Below are 19,811 nucleotides of genomic sequence, written 5' to 3'. Positions count from 1 at the left end.
GTGTAAATTATATTAATTTTATATAAATAGGCATATATTTCTTTTTGCAATTCAGTTGTATTAGAAAAAATAATGTATACTGTACTATAGCATACTTACCGACTTTCATGCCCCCTGCTCCAGGAGGAAGCAGCCAGGTTGGTAGAGAGGGGCGTGGCAAGTTGGCGGCTTCAGGGAAATGGTGCACAATAGCATCATTGTGGCCCCACCCTCCCCTGTACAGTGTTGAGAAAACAGGCATCGTATAGCGGGGCTACCGCAGACCGCTCACTTGTGCTCTGTAAGTGGGCGGCCTTGGGGGGGTTCAGTGGTAGGGGTGCGAGTTGATGGAGGGGCGTCTGGGTGGTGCGGGAGACTTGACTACTTTTCCAGATTTTCAGGAGCCTCCTGGCCATTTCAGGAGAGTAGGCAAGTATGTACTATAGGTTACAGTCCGGGGCATATCTATGGGTACAGGGTGTACAGTGCACACGGGCCCCCAGGTCCAGGGGGTCCACTCCGCACACACTGCACCCATATTATCTAAAATGTACCTCTCCGAGATCCCACATCGTGTATCTCAGTGCTGCACAAAATGCAGGAAAATGGCCATCGTGCCCATTTTTCCAGCATTATGTGCATGCGCAGTGAGGAAGATGCCGGGAAAATGGTGTGTGCGCCATTTCCCCGTCGATCTGCGCATATGCTGTAGACTCTGGGCACACTCTAGTGCCCAGAGTGTACTGATGCTGCGGTGGCCAGCCAGCCACGTTAGTCGGCTGCTGGCCGCTGGGGAGAGAGGAGTGGGCCCCGGACGGGGAATGCACACGGGTCCCCTCCTCTCTTATGACACCCCTAGTTACAGTGTACCTGTTGTCTGCATGCAGTGGAGTAATCCATTGTTCATTAGAATCAATGCAGCCTATCAATACTATAAAAAGTGATGACATCATTGAGGTACTCTGTGGCGCATGCTGTTGGTTTGAAATATAAAATGTGTCCTCAACTGTGTGTATAGATGTAAATTCACTATAAAGAGAGATCATGTTTTACAGTCACTTTGTTAATTAATAATTTTATAATAATAATTTTTTCAACAATTTTTTTTTATTTAGTAAAATAAAACAATGATCCCACACTTCATTTTCCACTGTCATTTTATGGAAAACATTCAGGTTTTATATAAGCAGTACAAGCATTATGCAGTAGCATTCATAATAATAAATAAAAATACATAAATAAGGTTCTTTGCACAGAATAATCTACTGTATGTATGTATTCATGCACAATTATAGAAATAAATAAAGTATGACCAATTCCTATTTATAAATAATGTATATTTGCCATTTACTAAGAGTAATGCTTTGCAAAGGTTAAATCCACGTTTAAGAAATCATAAATAAATACCTTAGATTTTAGGCAAAATCAGTAGTGTGTGTGTCTAACAGCTGTACCTTACTACTGGTCATCCGGTATATGTTGTACAGCTAGCCATTCCATTTTCCAGTCATCATAGAGTATCCAGGCACTGAGTGCAGAAAGCCATTGGTGGACAGGAAAATTATGGAAGTGAATGTATTCATTAAGTAAAGCTCATTTGCTTGCAATTCAATTTATTTCCCATGTGGACACTTAAATCCCCATTATATATACGTATATATATGAATGAAGGGTGGGTGCAAAAAGTGCAAAGTAAATGTTCAATTTGTGAATATACTGTACGCTCCCTCATAAATAAGGGTGGCAGCTGACTTCCAGTGTATCTCATATTCCAAAATGACATATAAATAAATCCAAATAGTGGTAAGAAAAAGCACCTTCAGTGTATCACTTATCCATCAAAATATATTGTATATGCATACCAGATGGCAAAAATTCTGCGTTTATCTATATTGCCTTTTATTCTCGACTATATAGACTTTCATGTAACATTATGCAACATAATTATTACATAACTATATTGTTTCATTATATTTGTCATATTAGATTGGACCGCATGCTACATATTTGTACACATACTCCAGAGAGTACTATAGAGGAGAAAAAGGGAAAATAAGAATAACAATAATATTTTTTAATTCAAATGTCTTAAAATAAACATGGTTTACAAATACGAACATTCCTTTAATCAAGTTTTCTTTGAAGTGTAACTAAACCCAAAATATGAAAACACATATGGAATGTTGTAATAGTGTATTAGAGGATTCCGTTCATTCATGTGGATGAGAATACTGGGTAAGTTATAACAATATACTGTACATAATGTTTATAATCAAGTTTTCTGATGGGGAAATGCTATTTCTGTTTCTCAGGAAAACGACTTTATTTAGAGCAGGATTATAGGCAGAGTAATCATCGCACTATCCCCAGGGCCACTTCATAAAAGAGGCCCCACAACAAAACTGACACCCCTATCCCACAAAACAAAAAATGTTATTTGGCTGCAAAATTCCCTTATGGCAAGGGGACCAAAAAGGTTCTCTGCTTGCAGCTCCTTCTTCATACACATGGTCACACCCCCTGCGCTGCATGCAAGACACAGAGTCAGAGTCCAGGGAAAAAAATGTGTCAGGTCCACCCTCTAACTCCCCCCCAGGTGCCTTGCTCCAGGCCACCTAAATATGAATCCAGTCCTGATTTATGATAAATGAATTCACTGAATTGTCCTGATCATCTATTTTCGAAGCATAACACTATACGGTAACATGTAAAGCAGGTAAAATGTCTGCTGCTACATCCACTAATACTAACTGTGCAGCTGACGTATTAACCCAAGAGATGCAAACAGACATAATAGAAATATAGGGGCCTGCAGCGAGCAACATCTAAATGATTTTATATGTATACAGAGTTGTTCTAACATTCAGAATAAGATGAAACAACTCATCATCTTCTACAACACCTCACAATGCTGGGTTTAGTTCACTTTTAAACATAAAAAATATAGTATGAATAAAGCAACTATCTTAATTCATCATTATGCAGCAATGATCAGAGTTGTTTTTATATAAAGCATTACATTTCCATAAATAAAAAGAGCCCTAAATTGTTATATTTATAAATAAAAAATACCAAGTGTAACATGATAGAAAGATATATGCACCACTGAGTGTAGGTTACCATGATTCCACATTCAAGAGTTGGTATCCTTTAATTGAAAAATGTTTACATTTAAAATTCGCAATAAGCTGCCTTGTGCCAGTTCTGTATGGTGTTAGTTCCACCTTGAACCTTATTTTTTCTTTTGGTTTTAAGTAGGGCACCCTGTGAGAAGCAAAGGGAAATAATATTAGTTATCATAACAGTAAAAACTAACAAGTAACATGATGGTTAGACCATACCATCACCAAAGCTGTACGTGCATGAGGGTGGGTGTGGCCATGCCATGTTGAAGGTGTGGTAATGCCCCGGCATGTTGAGGGTGGGTGTTCCCAGCAGTGGGTGACTTCCCAACCTTCGCAAACTGGGTAAAAATTCCTGAACGGGGGACAGTGTGGACATTCCCCGAAAAGTTTGCGCCTCAAACTGCCCAGTTTATAATGTAGTGGTTTGGAGACTTAAAATGTAAATCGTCGCCCATGGGCAGCAATGATAAATGACTACATTGAATACAGTTAAAGAAAATGTGGGTTAAAGAAAAGTAGAACACCACATGCAGTTTAAGGAAAACCACCATCACTCTAGGTGGCATGGCCCGAACATATATTCAGGGTTCCATGCATTAGGGTACTCGGACAACTTGTACGTTGTTCTGGCTCCTTCCTAGTACCGCTGGCTGGTGGGTACCAGGGTAAACATATAAAACTAAAGTGTGCCATCTTAATTAGTAACAGTTACATGTGTTCTCCCTTGTTTTTAAAACGTCTCATATGTCCGCCCTTTATCATTAAAATTATATTGTAAAATGTAGATATTGCCACCATCATAAGTAGAAATCATAATATTGTTCACTTATTACTGTAAATTAAAATCAGTGGCCCTTAAATTTCTAATAATGTTTATAATATTTGAGGCATATTAATATGTAATGGCTGCCCATATTTTTTATATTAAACTGTAACTAATACTTGCTTTTCTTGATCATCTTTTATTGTTCTGATGTAGCCCAATGGGTTAAATAAAACTCCTCAACAAATGAACCAGGGTGCTCTGTGGAGCGTCCCGGTGCACATGAGCTAAGACTTGAAAGCTCAACTACTATAGAAGGGCAGCCAATCAGGAGCAGTCTTTCATATGAAGAATGATAAATTCCACTGGCATTGTCAGTAACAATTACAAAATTTAGCCCTTCTGGTAGAGCAAATAATTAAAATACTACTGTATGCAGCAGTTTACTAAAAAAAAACCAACTACAACACTGTCCACAGTTTAAAATAGCAACTGTAGCGCTGACCATACACGATGATATCGTGTCCGATAAAGGACAATTAGCTCAAAAACAGTAATAGTAATACTACCTGAGTGGATTCACCTTTGCAGCAGGGTAAAGGACATCAATCATAGGTGTGTGCAGAAGCCGGCACAGTGGGTGCTGCTTCGGCACTTTCCCCTCCACCGGGTCATGTAACACACTGTCCCCTCCTCCCATCGCGACATACACTACTTACCTGGGTGGACAGGTGAGTCCAGGTGAGTAGTGCATGTCCCGGAGGCACCCCCTGTGCCGGCTTCAAGACATCATGCTGCAAGCAATCAGTTAGGCCCTCTGCTGTACCTTGCCCAAATTTGCCCAACTTTGCGTGTGAAATGAAACACTAAGGTTGTCTCTCGAACCTTGCGCCCATCTATGAACAGTTTGACTATTGTGGTTATATACTTACAATGCTGAGAGTTGTCTATCAATCAGACCACTGCCTTCCACCACCAGGATACAGTCAGTAACTGCCATATTAAGGGGGTTTCTAAATTGGATCTCCAGAGTCATTGCCTTGTGCAGCATAGCGTTACCAACGGGCTAGTAAAAGAATAAAAACTCAATAGATTAAAATGGTTTTTACACAATATTTATGTACAGTAAGCAAAAAAGTTCTATTGTCCTTTCTGCCAAAGAAAATGAGACAATACAAACTGATTGTGCTCAGCTGGTTCTGAAATAGGTAGAAAGTTTACTGGCAAACAGACATATCAGAGGATTTATAGTAAGACTATAGGCATAATATAATTAGCACTTTCTAAATCACATATGGCTATTATAGCATATTTTTATTATATTTATTAAAGTAATTTTTTCTTTGTATAATGTGTGCATCAATTTAATTAATTACTCACTCTGTCTTTGATCTTGTGTAAAATTAGGCCTATTCTGGTAATGCAACAGGAGGTATCACGCCTCTTGCATGCATTACTGTTCCGAGCTGAATCTATGGACGCAGCATCGCAACATCTGCATGATCCTCTGCCAGCTTGAGTGACCATGGGGACACTCAAGCCGATGAACGCAGGGGCTAATTCAGCATGCAATGCAGATTACTGATTATCGGGAATATGAACGTGCGCAGGACCCAATCAGCGCATATGTACAATGGGCCCTGCTTGATCGCACGCAGCCCCAGCTATGCCTCTGCCTGCTTGACAGGCGGAGGCATTTTTGGGGCTGTGCGGGGACGGCCGGCTTTCCCGAGAGTGGCAAGACCAGGATCTGTGTCCAAGGAAGCAGTTTCCTGGCCTCGCAAGCTGACCAGCGTGCGTAAGCTGAGGTTTACTCAGCTGGCCGGCGTTGATGGTTATCCCAGCCTGCGACCTCAGACACCTCTTGCTGCATTTGCATATTTGCAAGCAGCTTTGCAATTCCGTTCACTACTGAATCACCCCCGCAGTTGCTTAAGAGAGGCCAGGAAATCTCTGTCAGCCGGAAACAGGGAAACGGAAGCCCTTGCCGTCCTCTCCCCACCAAGAAACGCTCTGCATGCACATTCTCAGTAAGGGTCTTGCACCTGCGCAGACCGGCACAATCAGAGATGTGCGCTAACCATCGGGTTAGCGCACGTCTCTGAATTAGCTCCTATGGGCCTGATTCAGAGATGGACGGATTTACACAGCTGCACACAAGCGTATGTGCAAATCCGTCCAACTCAGATGCAAAAGCAGAAGGAGGTGTCAGACACCTCCTTGCTACATTTGCGATCCCAGCACTGTGACCGACATCGCAGGCTAGGATCACCATCGAACCATTGTTGAAGCTTCCCGCAGCCTGGCCGGTGCCTTGTCATGCAAGAGGCCAGGAATCTGCGTCTGCTAACGGAGAATCTGGCCTTGTCCCTCCCGGAAAACAGAGTCGTTGTGCCTCCGTTTCCAGGAACGGCGACCAGGCATTCCCCTGCTCCGCCCCCCAAGTGCCGCAGCATGTCATTCATGCTCTGGCTTGGGGGATCTGCGAGCGAGATCGCAGGACCTGTTCTGCACATGCGCAGAACGGGTCCTGCACAGACGCAGCCCCCCAAATATCAGATATGTGCGTTCATCCTCAGATGAACATATATCTCTGAATCAGGCCCCATGTTTGCAAAAAAATGTTTGTTTATATGATTTATTGATATAATGCTTACTCTTATTAGCAAACTGTGCAGCCCCTGCAAAGACAGTAACGGACTCATTTGTTTTATCTGATTTTAATGGACAGTTAATTCCCTCTGCAGGATTGTCTTCTCATCATTTTTGAGTATTTCATGCAATGGAATCATTAAGCATCTTGGCACAAAATAATGACAACATATATCTGTGTACTAAAATTAATATTATGATCAACTTACTCATGAATTAACCACATAATAGTTTTGATAAACAGCTGGGATTAATATCGTTGCAAACAAGGATTTTGTTTGTAATTTGACAGTTAGCTATAACATTTGATAGTTACTGTACATATGAAAAATAATATTGTTTGTTGAAAATGATGTTATTGCTCCAATAATATTTTTTTAACTACATTACTGATTCATATAAAGTTCTAAAGCTGTTTCTTTAAGAGTCCACAGTGAGAATTAGGTAGCTGTATTGTATATTTTTCAAATATATAATAACTGCAAAAGTCAAGATTCCATTTTTATAGTTTTCAATTCGGAATTTCGATAAATCACTTTGTACTTTAGACTTATTTCTTTGAATGGCAATTATTATACTGCATGGATTCCCTTATAGTTAAGCTGCATACACGCGTAAAGATTTTCTGTCCAACCATCCAACTAGTTGATTGGTTGGAATGAAAATCTGGTAAGGTATGAAAGCAAATGACAATCAGCAATTTGCTCCCAAATGCCGGAAAATGGACAAAAACTGTTGTTTGAACAAATTGTTTAGATCAAACATTTAACAAACTTGTCTGAACGACCATTTTCATCTGTTTTCTGGCATTTAGGAGCAAATTGCTAAACATCAGTTACTTCCATACGTTACCAGATTTTCATTCCAACCAATCAACTAGTTGGATGGGTGGACAGAAAATCTTTACATGTGTATGCAGCATAAGTTTGTGACATTAATGCTGTCTGTGATTGTATGATTCATCCTCTATAATGATGTGTTATATTCAACCACACCTGTTCAACATATTTATCCTGGTGTTCACTTTTTAGATGTCAGTTTGTAGTTTTTTAACTCCTGGGTGCTATTTTTTTTTTGGCAGCCGATTCAAAGTGTATGTGTGATATTTTTTATAATTTATAATGGTTTATTTATTAATCGGTTTTATTATATTAATGAATTATATTTTTGATGCTTTATTTGCAAGAGGTAGTTTTAATACTGATCTATCCTTTTGTTGTTGATTTATATAGTATTATTGATCATTTGTTTCCCTTGAGATCTATTGAGATATTGCTATTTTATAGTTTGCAGCAGCTTAGTCTTTTGTACTCATTCTCCATACGTCATCTCTTCCCAATCTTATTATATGTGACTGTATGCTGACTGTTAGGATCAGCCTGTTAAATCACGTGACATCTCTTAAAGCTGAAACTGTATACTTAATGGTTAATTACTATTATCTAGGGCAGTGATTTTCAACCTTTTTCAACATGAGGCTCACTACACAAGAGTTTAAAATTGCCAAGGCACACCATCCGGCGATACGGCGTGCATGGTTAATGAAAAAACATACACATTGGCTCCCACATAAAAAATACACACACATTGGCCTCACAGGAATAAAACACACTACATAGGCGTCGACAGGAATAAAACACTACAGTATAAGTGCGCTGAGCTGACCACCGCGGCACACTTGACAACCGCTCGAGGCACATTAGTGTGCAGCGGCACAGTGGTTGAAAAACACTGATCTAGGGAGAGATAGTCAATGAGAAGTATGGGGAGAATAAATGTACATAAAATATCCTTCGTATACTTTTATAAGTTTAGAAATATAAGCCAATGTTACATCAACAATTCCTTATTTCCCCACTGCAATTGGTCAAATTTTTCTATAGCCAAACAATCATGCTACATATTATAATATCCTTATTCATTACTAAAAATACTATGCAATGTGCTATAATATTATGCTTAAAGCTGGGTACACACTACACGATATATTGGATGATTTGTCGTGTGGATCAGAACGACAAATTGTCCACACTGTCCAGTGTGTACGCACTATGGCATGCTCCCATGCGCCGCTCGCCATATCTTCTGTTCTCCTGTGCATGCAGTGCAGATCAAAAAATTTGGTGGCCATCACAATGCATCTTGATGTGGCAGGGGAGCGATGTACCAGACGGTCTGACACTGGATTGTGCAGTGTGTACAGACCGCCCCGATATATAGTTTAATCGCATCTGCCATCGTTGGGTACACACATTGTCTAGTGTGTACTCAGCTTAAGACTCAGTGCCTGATTCAGAGGTGGATGCTATGCCGAAGTTTACTCACTTGAGCGAGCGTTTTTTATACTGCACATGCATCATGATTGGTTTCCGACTGTGGTCGCAGTGAGAATTTGCATGCAGAGTGATTGACAATCTGTGTGCATTTATAGGAGGTACCAGGGGGGTAGCTAGTCAAATGATGGTGTGTCAACATTGTTTTCTGGGCATGTTGCAGCCAGCGACTGCTTCAGTGTACCAATTGCACTGGCTCCAGCGGCTTAGTTCCGATGGACATTTTGAGCACCTATAGTGATGCTCAGAATATCGATGGTGTGGCTGATCTGTGTCTCTGTACACAAGCGGTGTATTAGAGAAGCAGATGGTGGGCATCTCTGTACAAATTTCGTGTCTGCTGCGTCATTGGCATTTATATGCAGTATTGCTGCCTACAAAGATGCTGTTGCAAAAAGTAAAAAGTAATTAACTGGCTTACAAATTGTAATGATAAACTGTGAGACCATCCCCTCGGCATGCCATGTGAGTAGTAGAGAATTGGGCATCCAGTCCTTTACTGCCTTTACCCCAGCTTCCTCAGTCATCCAGCTGTGAGGACCATTAGTCCATAAAGAGGCTGATTCTGAATGGCACGGATATCTCTTTACTGACGCAAATGCTAGGATTGTCATACAGCACATGTACAGAAACAAATGGCCATTTTGGGGTGTGAACTGGGCAGTGGCAAAGCAGCGGCACCTAACTACCCTGACTTGTGGGAGTGCCATGGGAGCATTGAAGGCGCCCACCAAACGCTCTGTGAGATTGAGTTCGGGGAAGGGAAGCCTGTATCAGACATATCCCCTGCACCTAGTATGGGGCTGATGCATGTGCAGACACTAATGATGGCGATTGCAGCTGCCAGAGTAAAATGAATGGGTGGCATGGCATTGTGCTAATGAATCCCTTCATTAGCGCATATAAAGTTGTAAATCAGGCTTCAGCGGCTGCCAGGTACTACAGCCATTCCTCATACGACTCAGAATCAGCCCCATGGTCTAAAAAAACACTGTCAAATAAATAATCAAATCTGGTCAGATTGGACGGCTGCAGCAAATGACCAATCAATCAGCTTCCACATGGACTACAGTATTCATCTGCCAAAGTGTATATACAGCTCAGCTATTCCATTTCTATGGTCAGTCCCAGGCAGCTGGAGCAATGGAGACTGAAGGGCACAGAAAGCCCCAGTATTATAATAATGGGAGAAGTACCATAGGATATATCCCATCTCTCTGCTACATGAGACCATGCCGGATGGATTGGGCATATTTCCTGAGCACATTTTTCTTTAAAATGTTAATGATGTATTAAACATTATGGGCTGCAAGTGAATCCTAGAAAAACGTTCTTCTCGTGTTACCTTAATAATTATAGGTGGGCTCTCCAAGACCAGATCCTTCGTTACCAACACTTTCTCACCAAAAGGTAATTCGCAAAGAGCAACCACTTGTATCATGTTCCCCTCACTCATACATCTGTTGTAGTGGGAGTACGGGATTAGCAAGGAGATATGTGCATCTGTAAAATACATCATTTTCAATTAGTTTCACATTTCTCAAAAATTAACAAATGACAACGCATATCCTGTTTGTTTTAGGTGTCAGTACCAAATATTCTAACCCCTAAATCATTTTCAATAGTTCTGTAGATTGCATACTGATAATTATTATAGTGGAAGAATCATAGGTAAGCTTGCCATATCATTCCTTTAATTCAGGACACATATGAATTACACAGATTCTGTATCTGGCTGACTTCAAGTCTCCATTTCACCTGGTTTTAATCAGCCACAGAACCTGTTTAATTCATGTCCCAATGATGGCAAGCCTAGGCATACTGTAGGTAACTAATTATGTGATAAATGCAGGCATGTAGCTTATTCGCATGCCAAGTCTCTTATTTTACTGTAGCTTGTTTCACAAACTACATTACAAAAAAGTAAAACAGCGCAGCCTAGTGGTCGGTTTAATCGCTGCTTTCTAGCATTCCTTCACAGTATCTGCAATATTATGTCATATTCCAGCAGGAGTTTTGCATATACTGTAGCTATTAGAAATACTAGGCAAAGAAGTGAGGGGATAGGAACTGTAATAAATAAATAAAAAGTGTATCTTGATCAAGGCAGACATGAAATAAGAGTACTGTTTAGTACAAGCGTATATATGTAGAGAATATCTAGGTAATTAATTTAAAAATATATTGGGCGGGATGTATTAAGCATTGCATCCGCATTGAGGTACATCCCACCTCTCATCAGCTACATAGCGCGGTTGATTACAGTGGTATGTACCTATAAATGCCCTAGTATATAGGGACTTCTGGGTTTAACACACAGAAGCCCCTCTGGCGTCCTTCTGTGCATACAGGTCGCGGAGGGGGATATGGGAGGGATCCGATTGGATCCCTCTCAAGGAAGGCGTCCCGATAAGAAGCCCATAGGCTACTATTGGGTAACGCGACCTGATGATGGTGTTACCCATCAGGATGCATTCTGGTGCTTAGTACATATGAAAAATGCAGTAGAAGCCCCCAAAACTGCAATTTTGGGGTTTTTTACTACATTTTGTGATTTAGTACATCCCACCTATAACCTTTGTTTTACTGTATACAGGGTCATATTAACAATATTTTCCAACCGCCAACCAGCTGTATCCCTAAGCAACTGAGTTCCTCACAAAAGGGAAATTCATTTATCTTCTATTTTTCCTGCGTTGCCTTCACTAGCCTTCTGTTCCTCCCAGTAAGGACAATGAAGAAGAAGAGCGTTTTAAGCTTGTAGTGAGCACAGTTTACGTTTTTTACATACCCACAGTCCCGAGGCCAGTGTCCTGATTGTTATTTTAATTGAATATGCTTTTACTAACCTTGACTCGGGCTGATAATCAGAGACTTCTGATCCGTGAAGATATCATTTGTCCTTCTTCCAGTATAGAGAATACAAGAAGCGCTCAGATTCACTTTAACTGGCCTGTGATAAGGAGTCAGGTTTTTAAGAATCAGAATTAAGTTAATGTCATCTCCCACCACTAGGGGACTGAGAAGCTTAAATTTTCCAGAGATGTCTGGCCTCTCAAATCCAGACCCAGGACGTGATGGATATACTGAAGGTGATGCGGGGCGGAGAGTGTTTCTTGAAGGTGATGCAGAGTGTACAGTGTTTTCTGAAGGTGATGCAGAGCGATAAGTGTTTCTTGACGGTGAGGCGGAGCGCCGTGTGTTTCCTGAAGGCAATGCTGAGCGCAGAGTGTTTCCTGAAGGCAATGCTGAGCGCAGAGTGTTTCCTGAAGGCAATGCTGAGCGCGGAGTGTTTCCTGAAGGTAATGCAGAGCGCAAAGTGTTTCCTGAAGGCAATGCTGAGCGCAGAGTGTTTCCTGAAGGTGTTGCGGAACGGAGAGCATTTCCTGAAGTTGATGCAAGGTTAACAGTACTTGCTGAAGGCTGCATGTGTGGTGAACGGAAATCATTTCTTGAGGAAGGGGCTGGGGATGCTGGTCTCTCGCTTGTTGCAGCTGGCAAATTTGGTGTAGAGGCTGAAAGCCGGGAAGATAGATCATTCCTTGGCCTGTTGGCCATGTTATTAAGGTTGGCATTTTCTATTGGTGCTCTATAAAAATGCATAGTCCTGGTGGCCTTCTCAAACACTTCCCTTTCTTGTGGAGAACCTGTTTTAAATAAAATGCATATTAACCATTGTAATTAATATAAATGAAGTTTAGGAAGATGCAAAAAATTTACTTTCTATTCTTGGTTTTCTTGGTTTAAAAAAATAATCATGCTACTATTGTAGAAAAACATGGGGCCAGATTCAGAGACGCAACTGCATACTCTCACAGATCGCAGTAGCTAAAATATTCTGATGCAACAGGCAGCAGATTTTGTAATGAGACGCCCACTGGAGCCCTCATAGTTGTCCGCAACTGGGTACACAAATGCAGCATTGTACTCAGATCTTCAAACATTGACAGATGGAGTAAGTCTATGGTCACTCAGAATAGCTGTGGTAATTGAAACGCTGGAGGTTTGTACTGTTGTGCGATAGCAGACGCTGGCTGGTAAACGCCCAGGAAACTGCTCCGACACACCTGCGTTTTAGCCGGTACTCCCTGTAACCACCCACATAACGGTCTCTTCCTGTCAATCGATTGCGAGTGAATTCTCACAGGGTGCGCGAACTAGATTCATTTGCAGCACGTGCGCAATGCGGCTGGTACGCATAATCACTGAACTATGTGAATATTAGAATAGCGTTAAGCTCTGAATCAGGCCCATTGTGCATTAAGCTCTATGGTTATGCTATTCGTGAAGAGAATCAATTGATATGAAATTAAATTAATTATAACTGATGGTTCTAGTCATTCATTATAACCATACCTGCCTACCGTCCCGAATTCAGCGGGAGCCTCCCGCTTTAAGGTGGGAGCTCCTGCTGCCCCGGAAAGTACAGAGAATCCCCCGGTTTCCCCACTGTCCCATTGAAATATGGACTGCGCATGCGCGAGTCCGGATGTAGCAGGGGCGGGGCCAGGGCTCGAGGAAGTCCTGACTACATCCCGTTAATACTATAGGCCGGCCACCGCGGGGTTGTGGATAGCGGTGGTCGCCTACCCATCACGCAGTCGCGCTGACTGCATTGCCTACACACCCAATGGCGGCAGCAGCTGTATCCTCTTCTCCCCCAGGCTGCCGGCCCAAGCTCATCCCATGTCCCCTGGACACCAGTGTGGGGCTTTTGATCAGCGTTGGACCAGCCTGCTTCCCTCCACTGTGTTTGCAGTGCGGAGTGAGCTGAGGACGGTTTGCACCAGGACTGGAGCATGGAAAAGGTGAGCCCACATTGTCTGTACTAGTGTCCCTGTCTGCTATTTATATATATTTCAGTACACAAATCATGGCAAGCTGCTATTCAATAAGGTCAAGCCAACTACATACTGTATATACACACACACACATATATATATATATATATATATAGGCAGTCCAGTGTAGATACCAATACATGTATTGTATACCATACAATAGGGGTGTAGATGGGTATCCCCCCAGGTGGATAGACACGCCCTTTTGGGCAGAGATGGCCCCCCCACCTCAACGCCGTGCTACACGCGGCACATTCTACTACAATCTTATGTCTCCCTGAAACCAGTTTTCAAAAGTAGGCAAGTATGATTATAACACAAATACATTTAATAGCACAAAACTGATATTACTGCTCATAAAGTCATAGGGCCTGATTCAGACCCACTCGCGAGCGGCTGTCCGCTCGCAAGTGGGTCGATGTTAGGCACTGAGCATGCGCACGACGGAGGGAGCTCCGTCGTGCGCATGCGCCAGACGCGACGAGCGAAGGAAAGTCCTTCGCTCGTTGTGTCCGATCAAAGGGGGCGTGCTGTCAATGTTGATTGACAGCACGCCCCCTTTGGTGGGCGTGCCGGGGGCGTGCCTCCCTGACGGGGGCGTTCCCACGGGAACGCCTCCCGTCAGAAGCCGGCCCACTGACATCACTAGTGATGTCAGTGGGAGTGATTTTGGCTCTGTTAGAGCCAAAATCACTCCGGAGCTTGCGGTTGAAAACCTCAACCGCAGGCTCCGGCTCGCAATTTCGATGGTCGCGATGGTCACGACCATCGCGGCCATCAAAATGCACGCTCGTATAGCCTGTGGGTGGTGACCCACAGCTATACGAGCGTCCAGGAGGACGCTCCATGAAAATGGAGCCCGGCCCTCATTCAGAGCGTGCGCTCTGCTCAGAGCGTACGGCTCTGAATGAGGGCCATAATCCTTTCATTAGTCAGTGAAAAGACAAAGGCCTGAGGGACAAACACATTCCCTACTGCATGGTAACCTGGGTCCTCAGGGCACACTATCATTCCAGGTTGTAGTGATATCCATGCTTGAGCACAGATGGTTAAATCAAAATAACTGCAGTACTAATTAAGACACTGGTGCTCAAGTATGGCTATCCTTAAAACCTGGACTGTTAGTGTGCCTTGAGAACCGTGGTTGGGAACACCTGATGTACAGCTTTTTGGAACCTCTGACTCAACCTCTTCAATTCTCCATCATGAAAATATAACAGGGCACTAATCCAATTTATACCCTATCTTCCTAGCATGAGCACTTTTAGAGAGGGGGGGGGGGAGGAGGCATGCGCAGGCTCCATTCGGGTCCCGTTCACTATTCGGAGTAGAAGACAATGGCATTGTGCCGGAATCTATTGCACATGTGCAGGCTTCCAGCAAAATGGTGCCCGTGCCATGTTCCCGGTCACTTCTCTACTGTGCATGCGCAAATGTCCGGGAAAGCGTCTGCTGCGCCATTTACCCAGTGATTGCTGCTGCAGTGCCAACGAGGGATTCTGGAGGTGAGTATAATTATATGGGTTCAGGCAGGGCCATAACTAGGGTAGTGTGACCTGTGCCATGACACAGGGCACTGCAGGCAGGGGGCGCTGTTTGGGCCTGTCAATTTTCTGTTTATTATCATTCTCACTTGTAGCTTCCTCTTCTTTTATCCCCAGCATCTCCTGGCCTCCCATATCTCATCCCTGGCCCTTCCCCATGAGGCCATGACCCTTTTTTGGATGTGTTATCTACCTATTTAAAAAAAAGGGGGGATGCCAATGCTCTTTCTGGCACAGGGCACCAAAAAGTCTAGTTACGGCTCTGGGCTCAGGGTGCGCGGTGTGGGCTCGTTTGTACTGCTGGTAGATGTGTAATTTTGATGTTGCAACTACTGTTCTCAACTGTATTCATTGTACATGCAGATGTTATCAGTGTTAAGCTGCTAATAAAGTTATTAAAATAAAAGGTAGCTGGGGGGTGTTTTTTCCACTAACCTTTATGTGCACTGGTAATATATTTGCATCTTTTCTAATAATATTTTCATATGTATAGTTTTTATGTATTGTATAATTGCATTCATGTTGTAATACTGGGCTTGATTCAGAAGTGGATGCAGTCCGGGTCGGTGCTGTGTCTTTTGTAGAAGCTGATCTGAGAATGTATGCAAATGTTGCAGGAGCTCACTGACGGCTTCTCAGATCGGCCACACATAGCAAACATGGCTAGAGCCATCAGTCCTCAGAAAGCCCAATTGCAAAAACAGTGAATCTGCTTCCGAGGACACAGTCACTGGCTTTGGCAGGCCCCAGAAATGGTGCTGACAAGCCTCCGTTTTCTATAACGCACCCCCTCTTGCCCCCAAACACCTGCAGGCTGCCTGTCCATTACTGTCCCAGTAACAGCACAGTACGACTGCAGCCACTACACCAGGGGTGGGGAACCTTTTTTTTTGCAGAGGGCCATTTTGATATATATAACATAATTTGCGGGCCCGGTGCAGGCCACACCCCCTCCATGTGATGTCACACGTGGGCAGGGCCACAATCATCGGTGATTACAGCAATGCCCGGAGCATCCTCAGGAGCATTAAGAGCAGCGGTGTGACCGTCTGAAGTGCCCTAAGGACACTCCAGGCGGCACTGCTGCATAGATCCTGGCTGCAGGGTGCCATTCTAGACACCCTGCTAGCCAGATGAGGCTAGCAGAAAAAAGCTCAGAGGGCCAGACAAAGTGATTCCACGGGCCTTATAAGGCCCCCGGGAAGGAGGTTCCTCATCCCTGCGCTACACCATTGCAGAAAAAGACAACATCCTTCATTTGTGACCGCATTGTATCCCCCTCTGAATCAGGACCATTATCTCAATAATGTATCCATCATACATTTGGAGAATTTATATTACTATACAGTACATAACTGAACATTTGCTTTTGTTTCTTACCTTCTGGATATTTGTAGTTATGTGTCACATCGACACGGGCATCGCTGCCCACTGCTTTAGTGCTGATACCTTGTCCAATGTATTTACTGTCACTGTGAACTTTCTCTTTGCTTCCATCCTTATTAACGACCCAGGTCACACGATCTGCATTCACCTCAGCAAACACAAAGGGAGTATCGTAGCCTAAGTGCAAATCTCCTTCTTTTACAGCAACCACTGATGTGGGGCCGCAACGATAAATATCTGACAGAAAGAAACTATCTGATCATTTGGAACTTGATATTTTTTAAGTTACAGCTTATTATTATTAATTATTCACCTAAATAGAATTTAATAACCTCTGACTGAAGCAGGGATTATGTAAATCTGTCTTGATTGATGGATGATCATCCTATATACATAATTTATGTGCCATAAAGTCCTATACACTTTATGCTGTAATTTTCCCCCTTCAGAATAATTAGTAATTTTCTTATCTCCTCTGCTCCCTTTAACTTTGTTAATCTCTTCAAATACCTATTGATCTTCTGTCTAGACATGTTTGAGCTACAGTACTGAAGTCTATTCGAAATTTAATTAAACCCGCACAGTACCAAAGGACCCTCCCTACACACTAGATGAATTTGTTAATGATTTGGCCGTTTCCAATGCATCGGAACTACAAATCGTTCAAATTGCCCAGTGTGTATGCACTACATCGTGCACGCTCCCGTGCGGTCATCAGTCGCATTGCCTGATCTTTTGTACATGCAGTCCAATCAGGCAATGCAGCTGACTATCCCATGCAGCGCTATGCGACGGGGGCCGGTATATCGGGCAGTCAGGCACCTGATCGCCCAGTGTGTATGCACTACATCGTGCACGCTACTGTGCAGTCATCAGTTGCATTGCCTGATCTTTTGTACATGCAGTCCAATCAGGCAATGCAGCTGACTATCCCATGCAGCACTATGCGGCGGGGGCCGGTGTATCGGGCGGTCAGGCACCTGATCGCCCAGTGTGTATGCACTACATCGTGCACGCTACTGTGCGGTCATCAGTCGCATTGCCTGATCTTTTGTACATGCAGTCCAATCAGGCAGTGCAGCTGACTATCCCATGCAGCGCTATGCAGCGGGGGCCAGGAATAGCGGGCGGTCGGGCACCGGGTCGCCCAGTGTGTACGGACCGCCCAATTGACGGCAGTGGGGTTGTGTGCCGCATCGCTGGGTACACACATCGTTTAGTGTGTACCCAGCTTAAGACACTGAACTTTTGGTCAAACCAATCTCAAAGATACAAACATTTATTTTCAGTTGACGACCATGGTGCCTATTTAATTTGTTTGCGTTTGCAGCTTGCAGTTAAAATAACTATTAAAGTTAGACATTTTATTGTATATTTTACTTTTTATTATTGAATTAGTACCATTAACTTAAAGCTGGGTACACTACACACTTGTCAATATATCGTTTGTTCAATGAATGATAGATCGCGAGTGCATTAGTGGGTGTGTACAGTACACCCGACATGTCTGTGAACCATGTAGCTCACATACATATCAGGTCGCCCTGTATGTGTGTTTGGCCGACGTGAACACTGTCATCAAGACTGAGTGGGCAAATTTAAATGCCCACCTAGTTGTGATGTCAGGCCAGACATTTCGAGCGGCCAATTGGTAAGTTTGTATATCTTACAAATTGGCCGTTTGGTCTGTAGATCAGTCTGCTAACCGTCCAATCATTTAAGCGTGTGCCCAGCATTAGTGTTTTGGTCTGCTACTAACATTGTCATTTTCAAATTCGGGACCTGATACAGAGCCGGACGCTCTGACAGAGCGCTCGCTCTGAATCAGGGCTGTCCCTCTGTTTTTTAAAAGTGACCTCCTGGCCGCTCGCATAGCTGTGGGTGACCACTCACAGCTATAGCGAGCGCCAGGAAGATGGTCACGATGGTCAAGACCATCGCGACCATCGGGCTTGCGACGATACCCTTGTGGCAGGGTCTCGTTGCCGCAAGCCCTAGAGTGCTTTTGGCTGTACCAGAGCCGAAAGCACTCCCACTGACATCACTTGTGATGTCAGTGGGGCCGGCCCCAGACGGTAGGCGTTCCCATGGCCCGCGAACCAAAGGGGGCGTGCTGTCACTCAACATCGACAGCACGCCCCCTTTGGTACGAGACCCGGGGTGACGGCTTGCCCATCGCTATCCGGGTCTCGCGCATGCACACGACGGACCCGGCTCCGTCGTGCGCATGCGTACTGGGCCAACTTCGACCCGCTTGCGAGCAGGTCTGAATCAGGCCCTCAGTTTGGCAGAGTTCAAAACCTGAAATGTATATTGTATTTTACAACTGTCACCATTCTATCCTACAATGGATTCTTACCTTGACTCTGCTCCTGGGGAGTTGAGTCTAGAACCTGCCAACCACTGTAGAAATGACCAAGGTCTCTCCTCAAAAACCAGGATTCATCCCATACATGGAAATTCCTGTATTATGTATTAAATCAAACTGAATTATGACAGGACAAGCTCTCAATGTTGTGCCTAGATACAGTTACTATGGAATAATGTAGAGGAAAACGTGTTTCTTTTCATATTATTTTAAAACATTTTGTAAACCAAATATATTATATATAATAACTTACTTTATCTGCAATTGTGCAACTATTAACATGTGTAAGCTGTCTATAACACATTCTATTGAATAGTGCCCCCAGTGTGAAGATTGGGTAATCGTACAAAATTTGTATAGGTACATACAATTGTAGTTTTCCATAAAATGTAACCTTACTTTTATTTCACATATGTTCTGGAATGCTAATATATACTGGCACTTCTAACTATATACAGTGAGAAACATGCCATAATAACCCACCAAGTGATAGTAAACTGCATCTCTAAAATGCAACTGATACATCTTTCACACAGAAAAAAAACTTACCGGGTAAAGCACTTTTACCCAGTGGCGTCACAAGTGGGTGCAGGCCGCACCGGGTGTCACCCTCCAAGGGGGTGACACCAAAAGCAGCACATTCCCCCGCCGTCACACACAGCTGCCCGTACACTCCCCCTCTATCACACACAGCTGCCCGCAGGGCTGCCGAGAGAGAGGCGGAGCACCCCAGAAGCCACTGCAATGTCCAGTGCAGCGGATCCGCCTACTGCCCGCCCACTCCCCCATCCACTTCCGCGGCCATCGCCCATCCCACCCG

At 43.5% G+C, this 19,811-nt stretch overlaps 1 protein-coding gene across 1 annotated transcript in view; it reads right to left on the bottom strand.

The window, feature by feature from the left end:
- Positions 1-2,038: 2,038 nt before the first annotated feature.
- Positions 2,039-19,811, bottom strand: part of LOC148511776 (protein-glutamine gamma-glutamyltransferase E-like) — a 34,524-nt gene continuing 16,751 nt past the window's right edge. Inside the window, exons 7-13 of the mRNA XM_088482677.1 lie at positions 18,983-19,086; positions 16,618-16,860; positions 12,281-12,499; positions 11,702-11,980; positions 10,198-10,355; positions 4,800-4,933; positions 2,039-3,243 (exon numbers count right to left, since the gene is read on the bottom strand). Coding sequence (XP_088338803.1) covers positions 3,096-3,243; positions 4,800-4,933; positions 10,198-10,355; positions 11,702-11,980; positions 12,281-12,499; positions 16,618-16,860; positions 18,983-19,086 — 1,285 coding nt within the window. The 3' untranslated portion in view covers positions 2,039-3,095. The remainder of the gene's footprint in view (positions 3,244-4,799; positions 4,934-10,197; positions 10,356-11,701; positions 11,981-12,280; positions 12,500-16,617; positions 16,861-18,982; positions 19,087-19,811) is intronic.

Source organism: Taudactylus pleione, unplaced genomic scaffold (genome assembly GCF_031769625.1).
Source record: "Taudactylus pleione unplaced genomic scaffold, aTauple2 ptg000290l, whole genome shotgun sequence".
NCBI lineage: Eukaryota > Metazoa > Chordata > Amphibia > Anura > Myobatrachidae > Taudactylus > Taudactylus pleione.
Note: the sequence above shows the minus strand (reverse complement) of the source record. Positions and strands in the feature narration are given on the sequence as shown.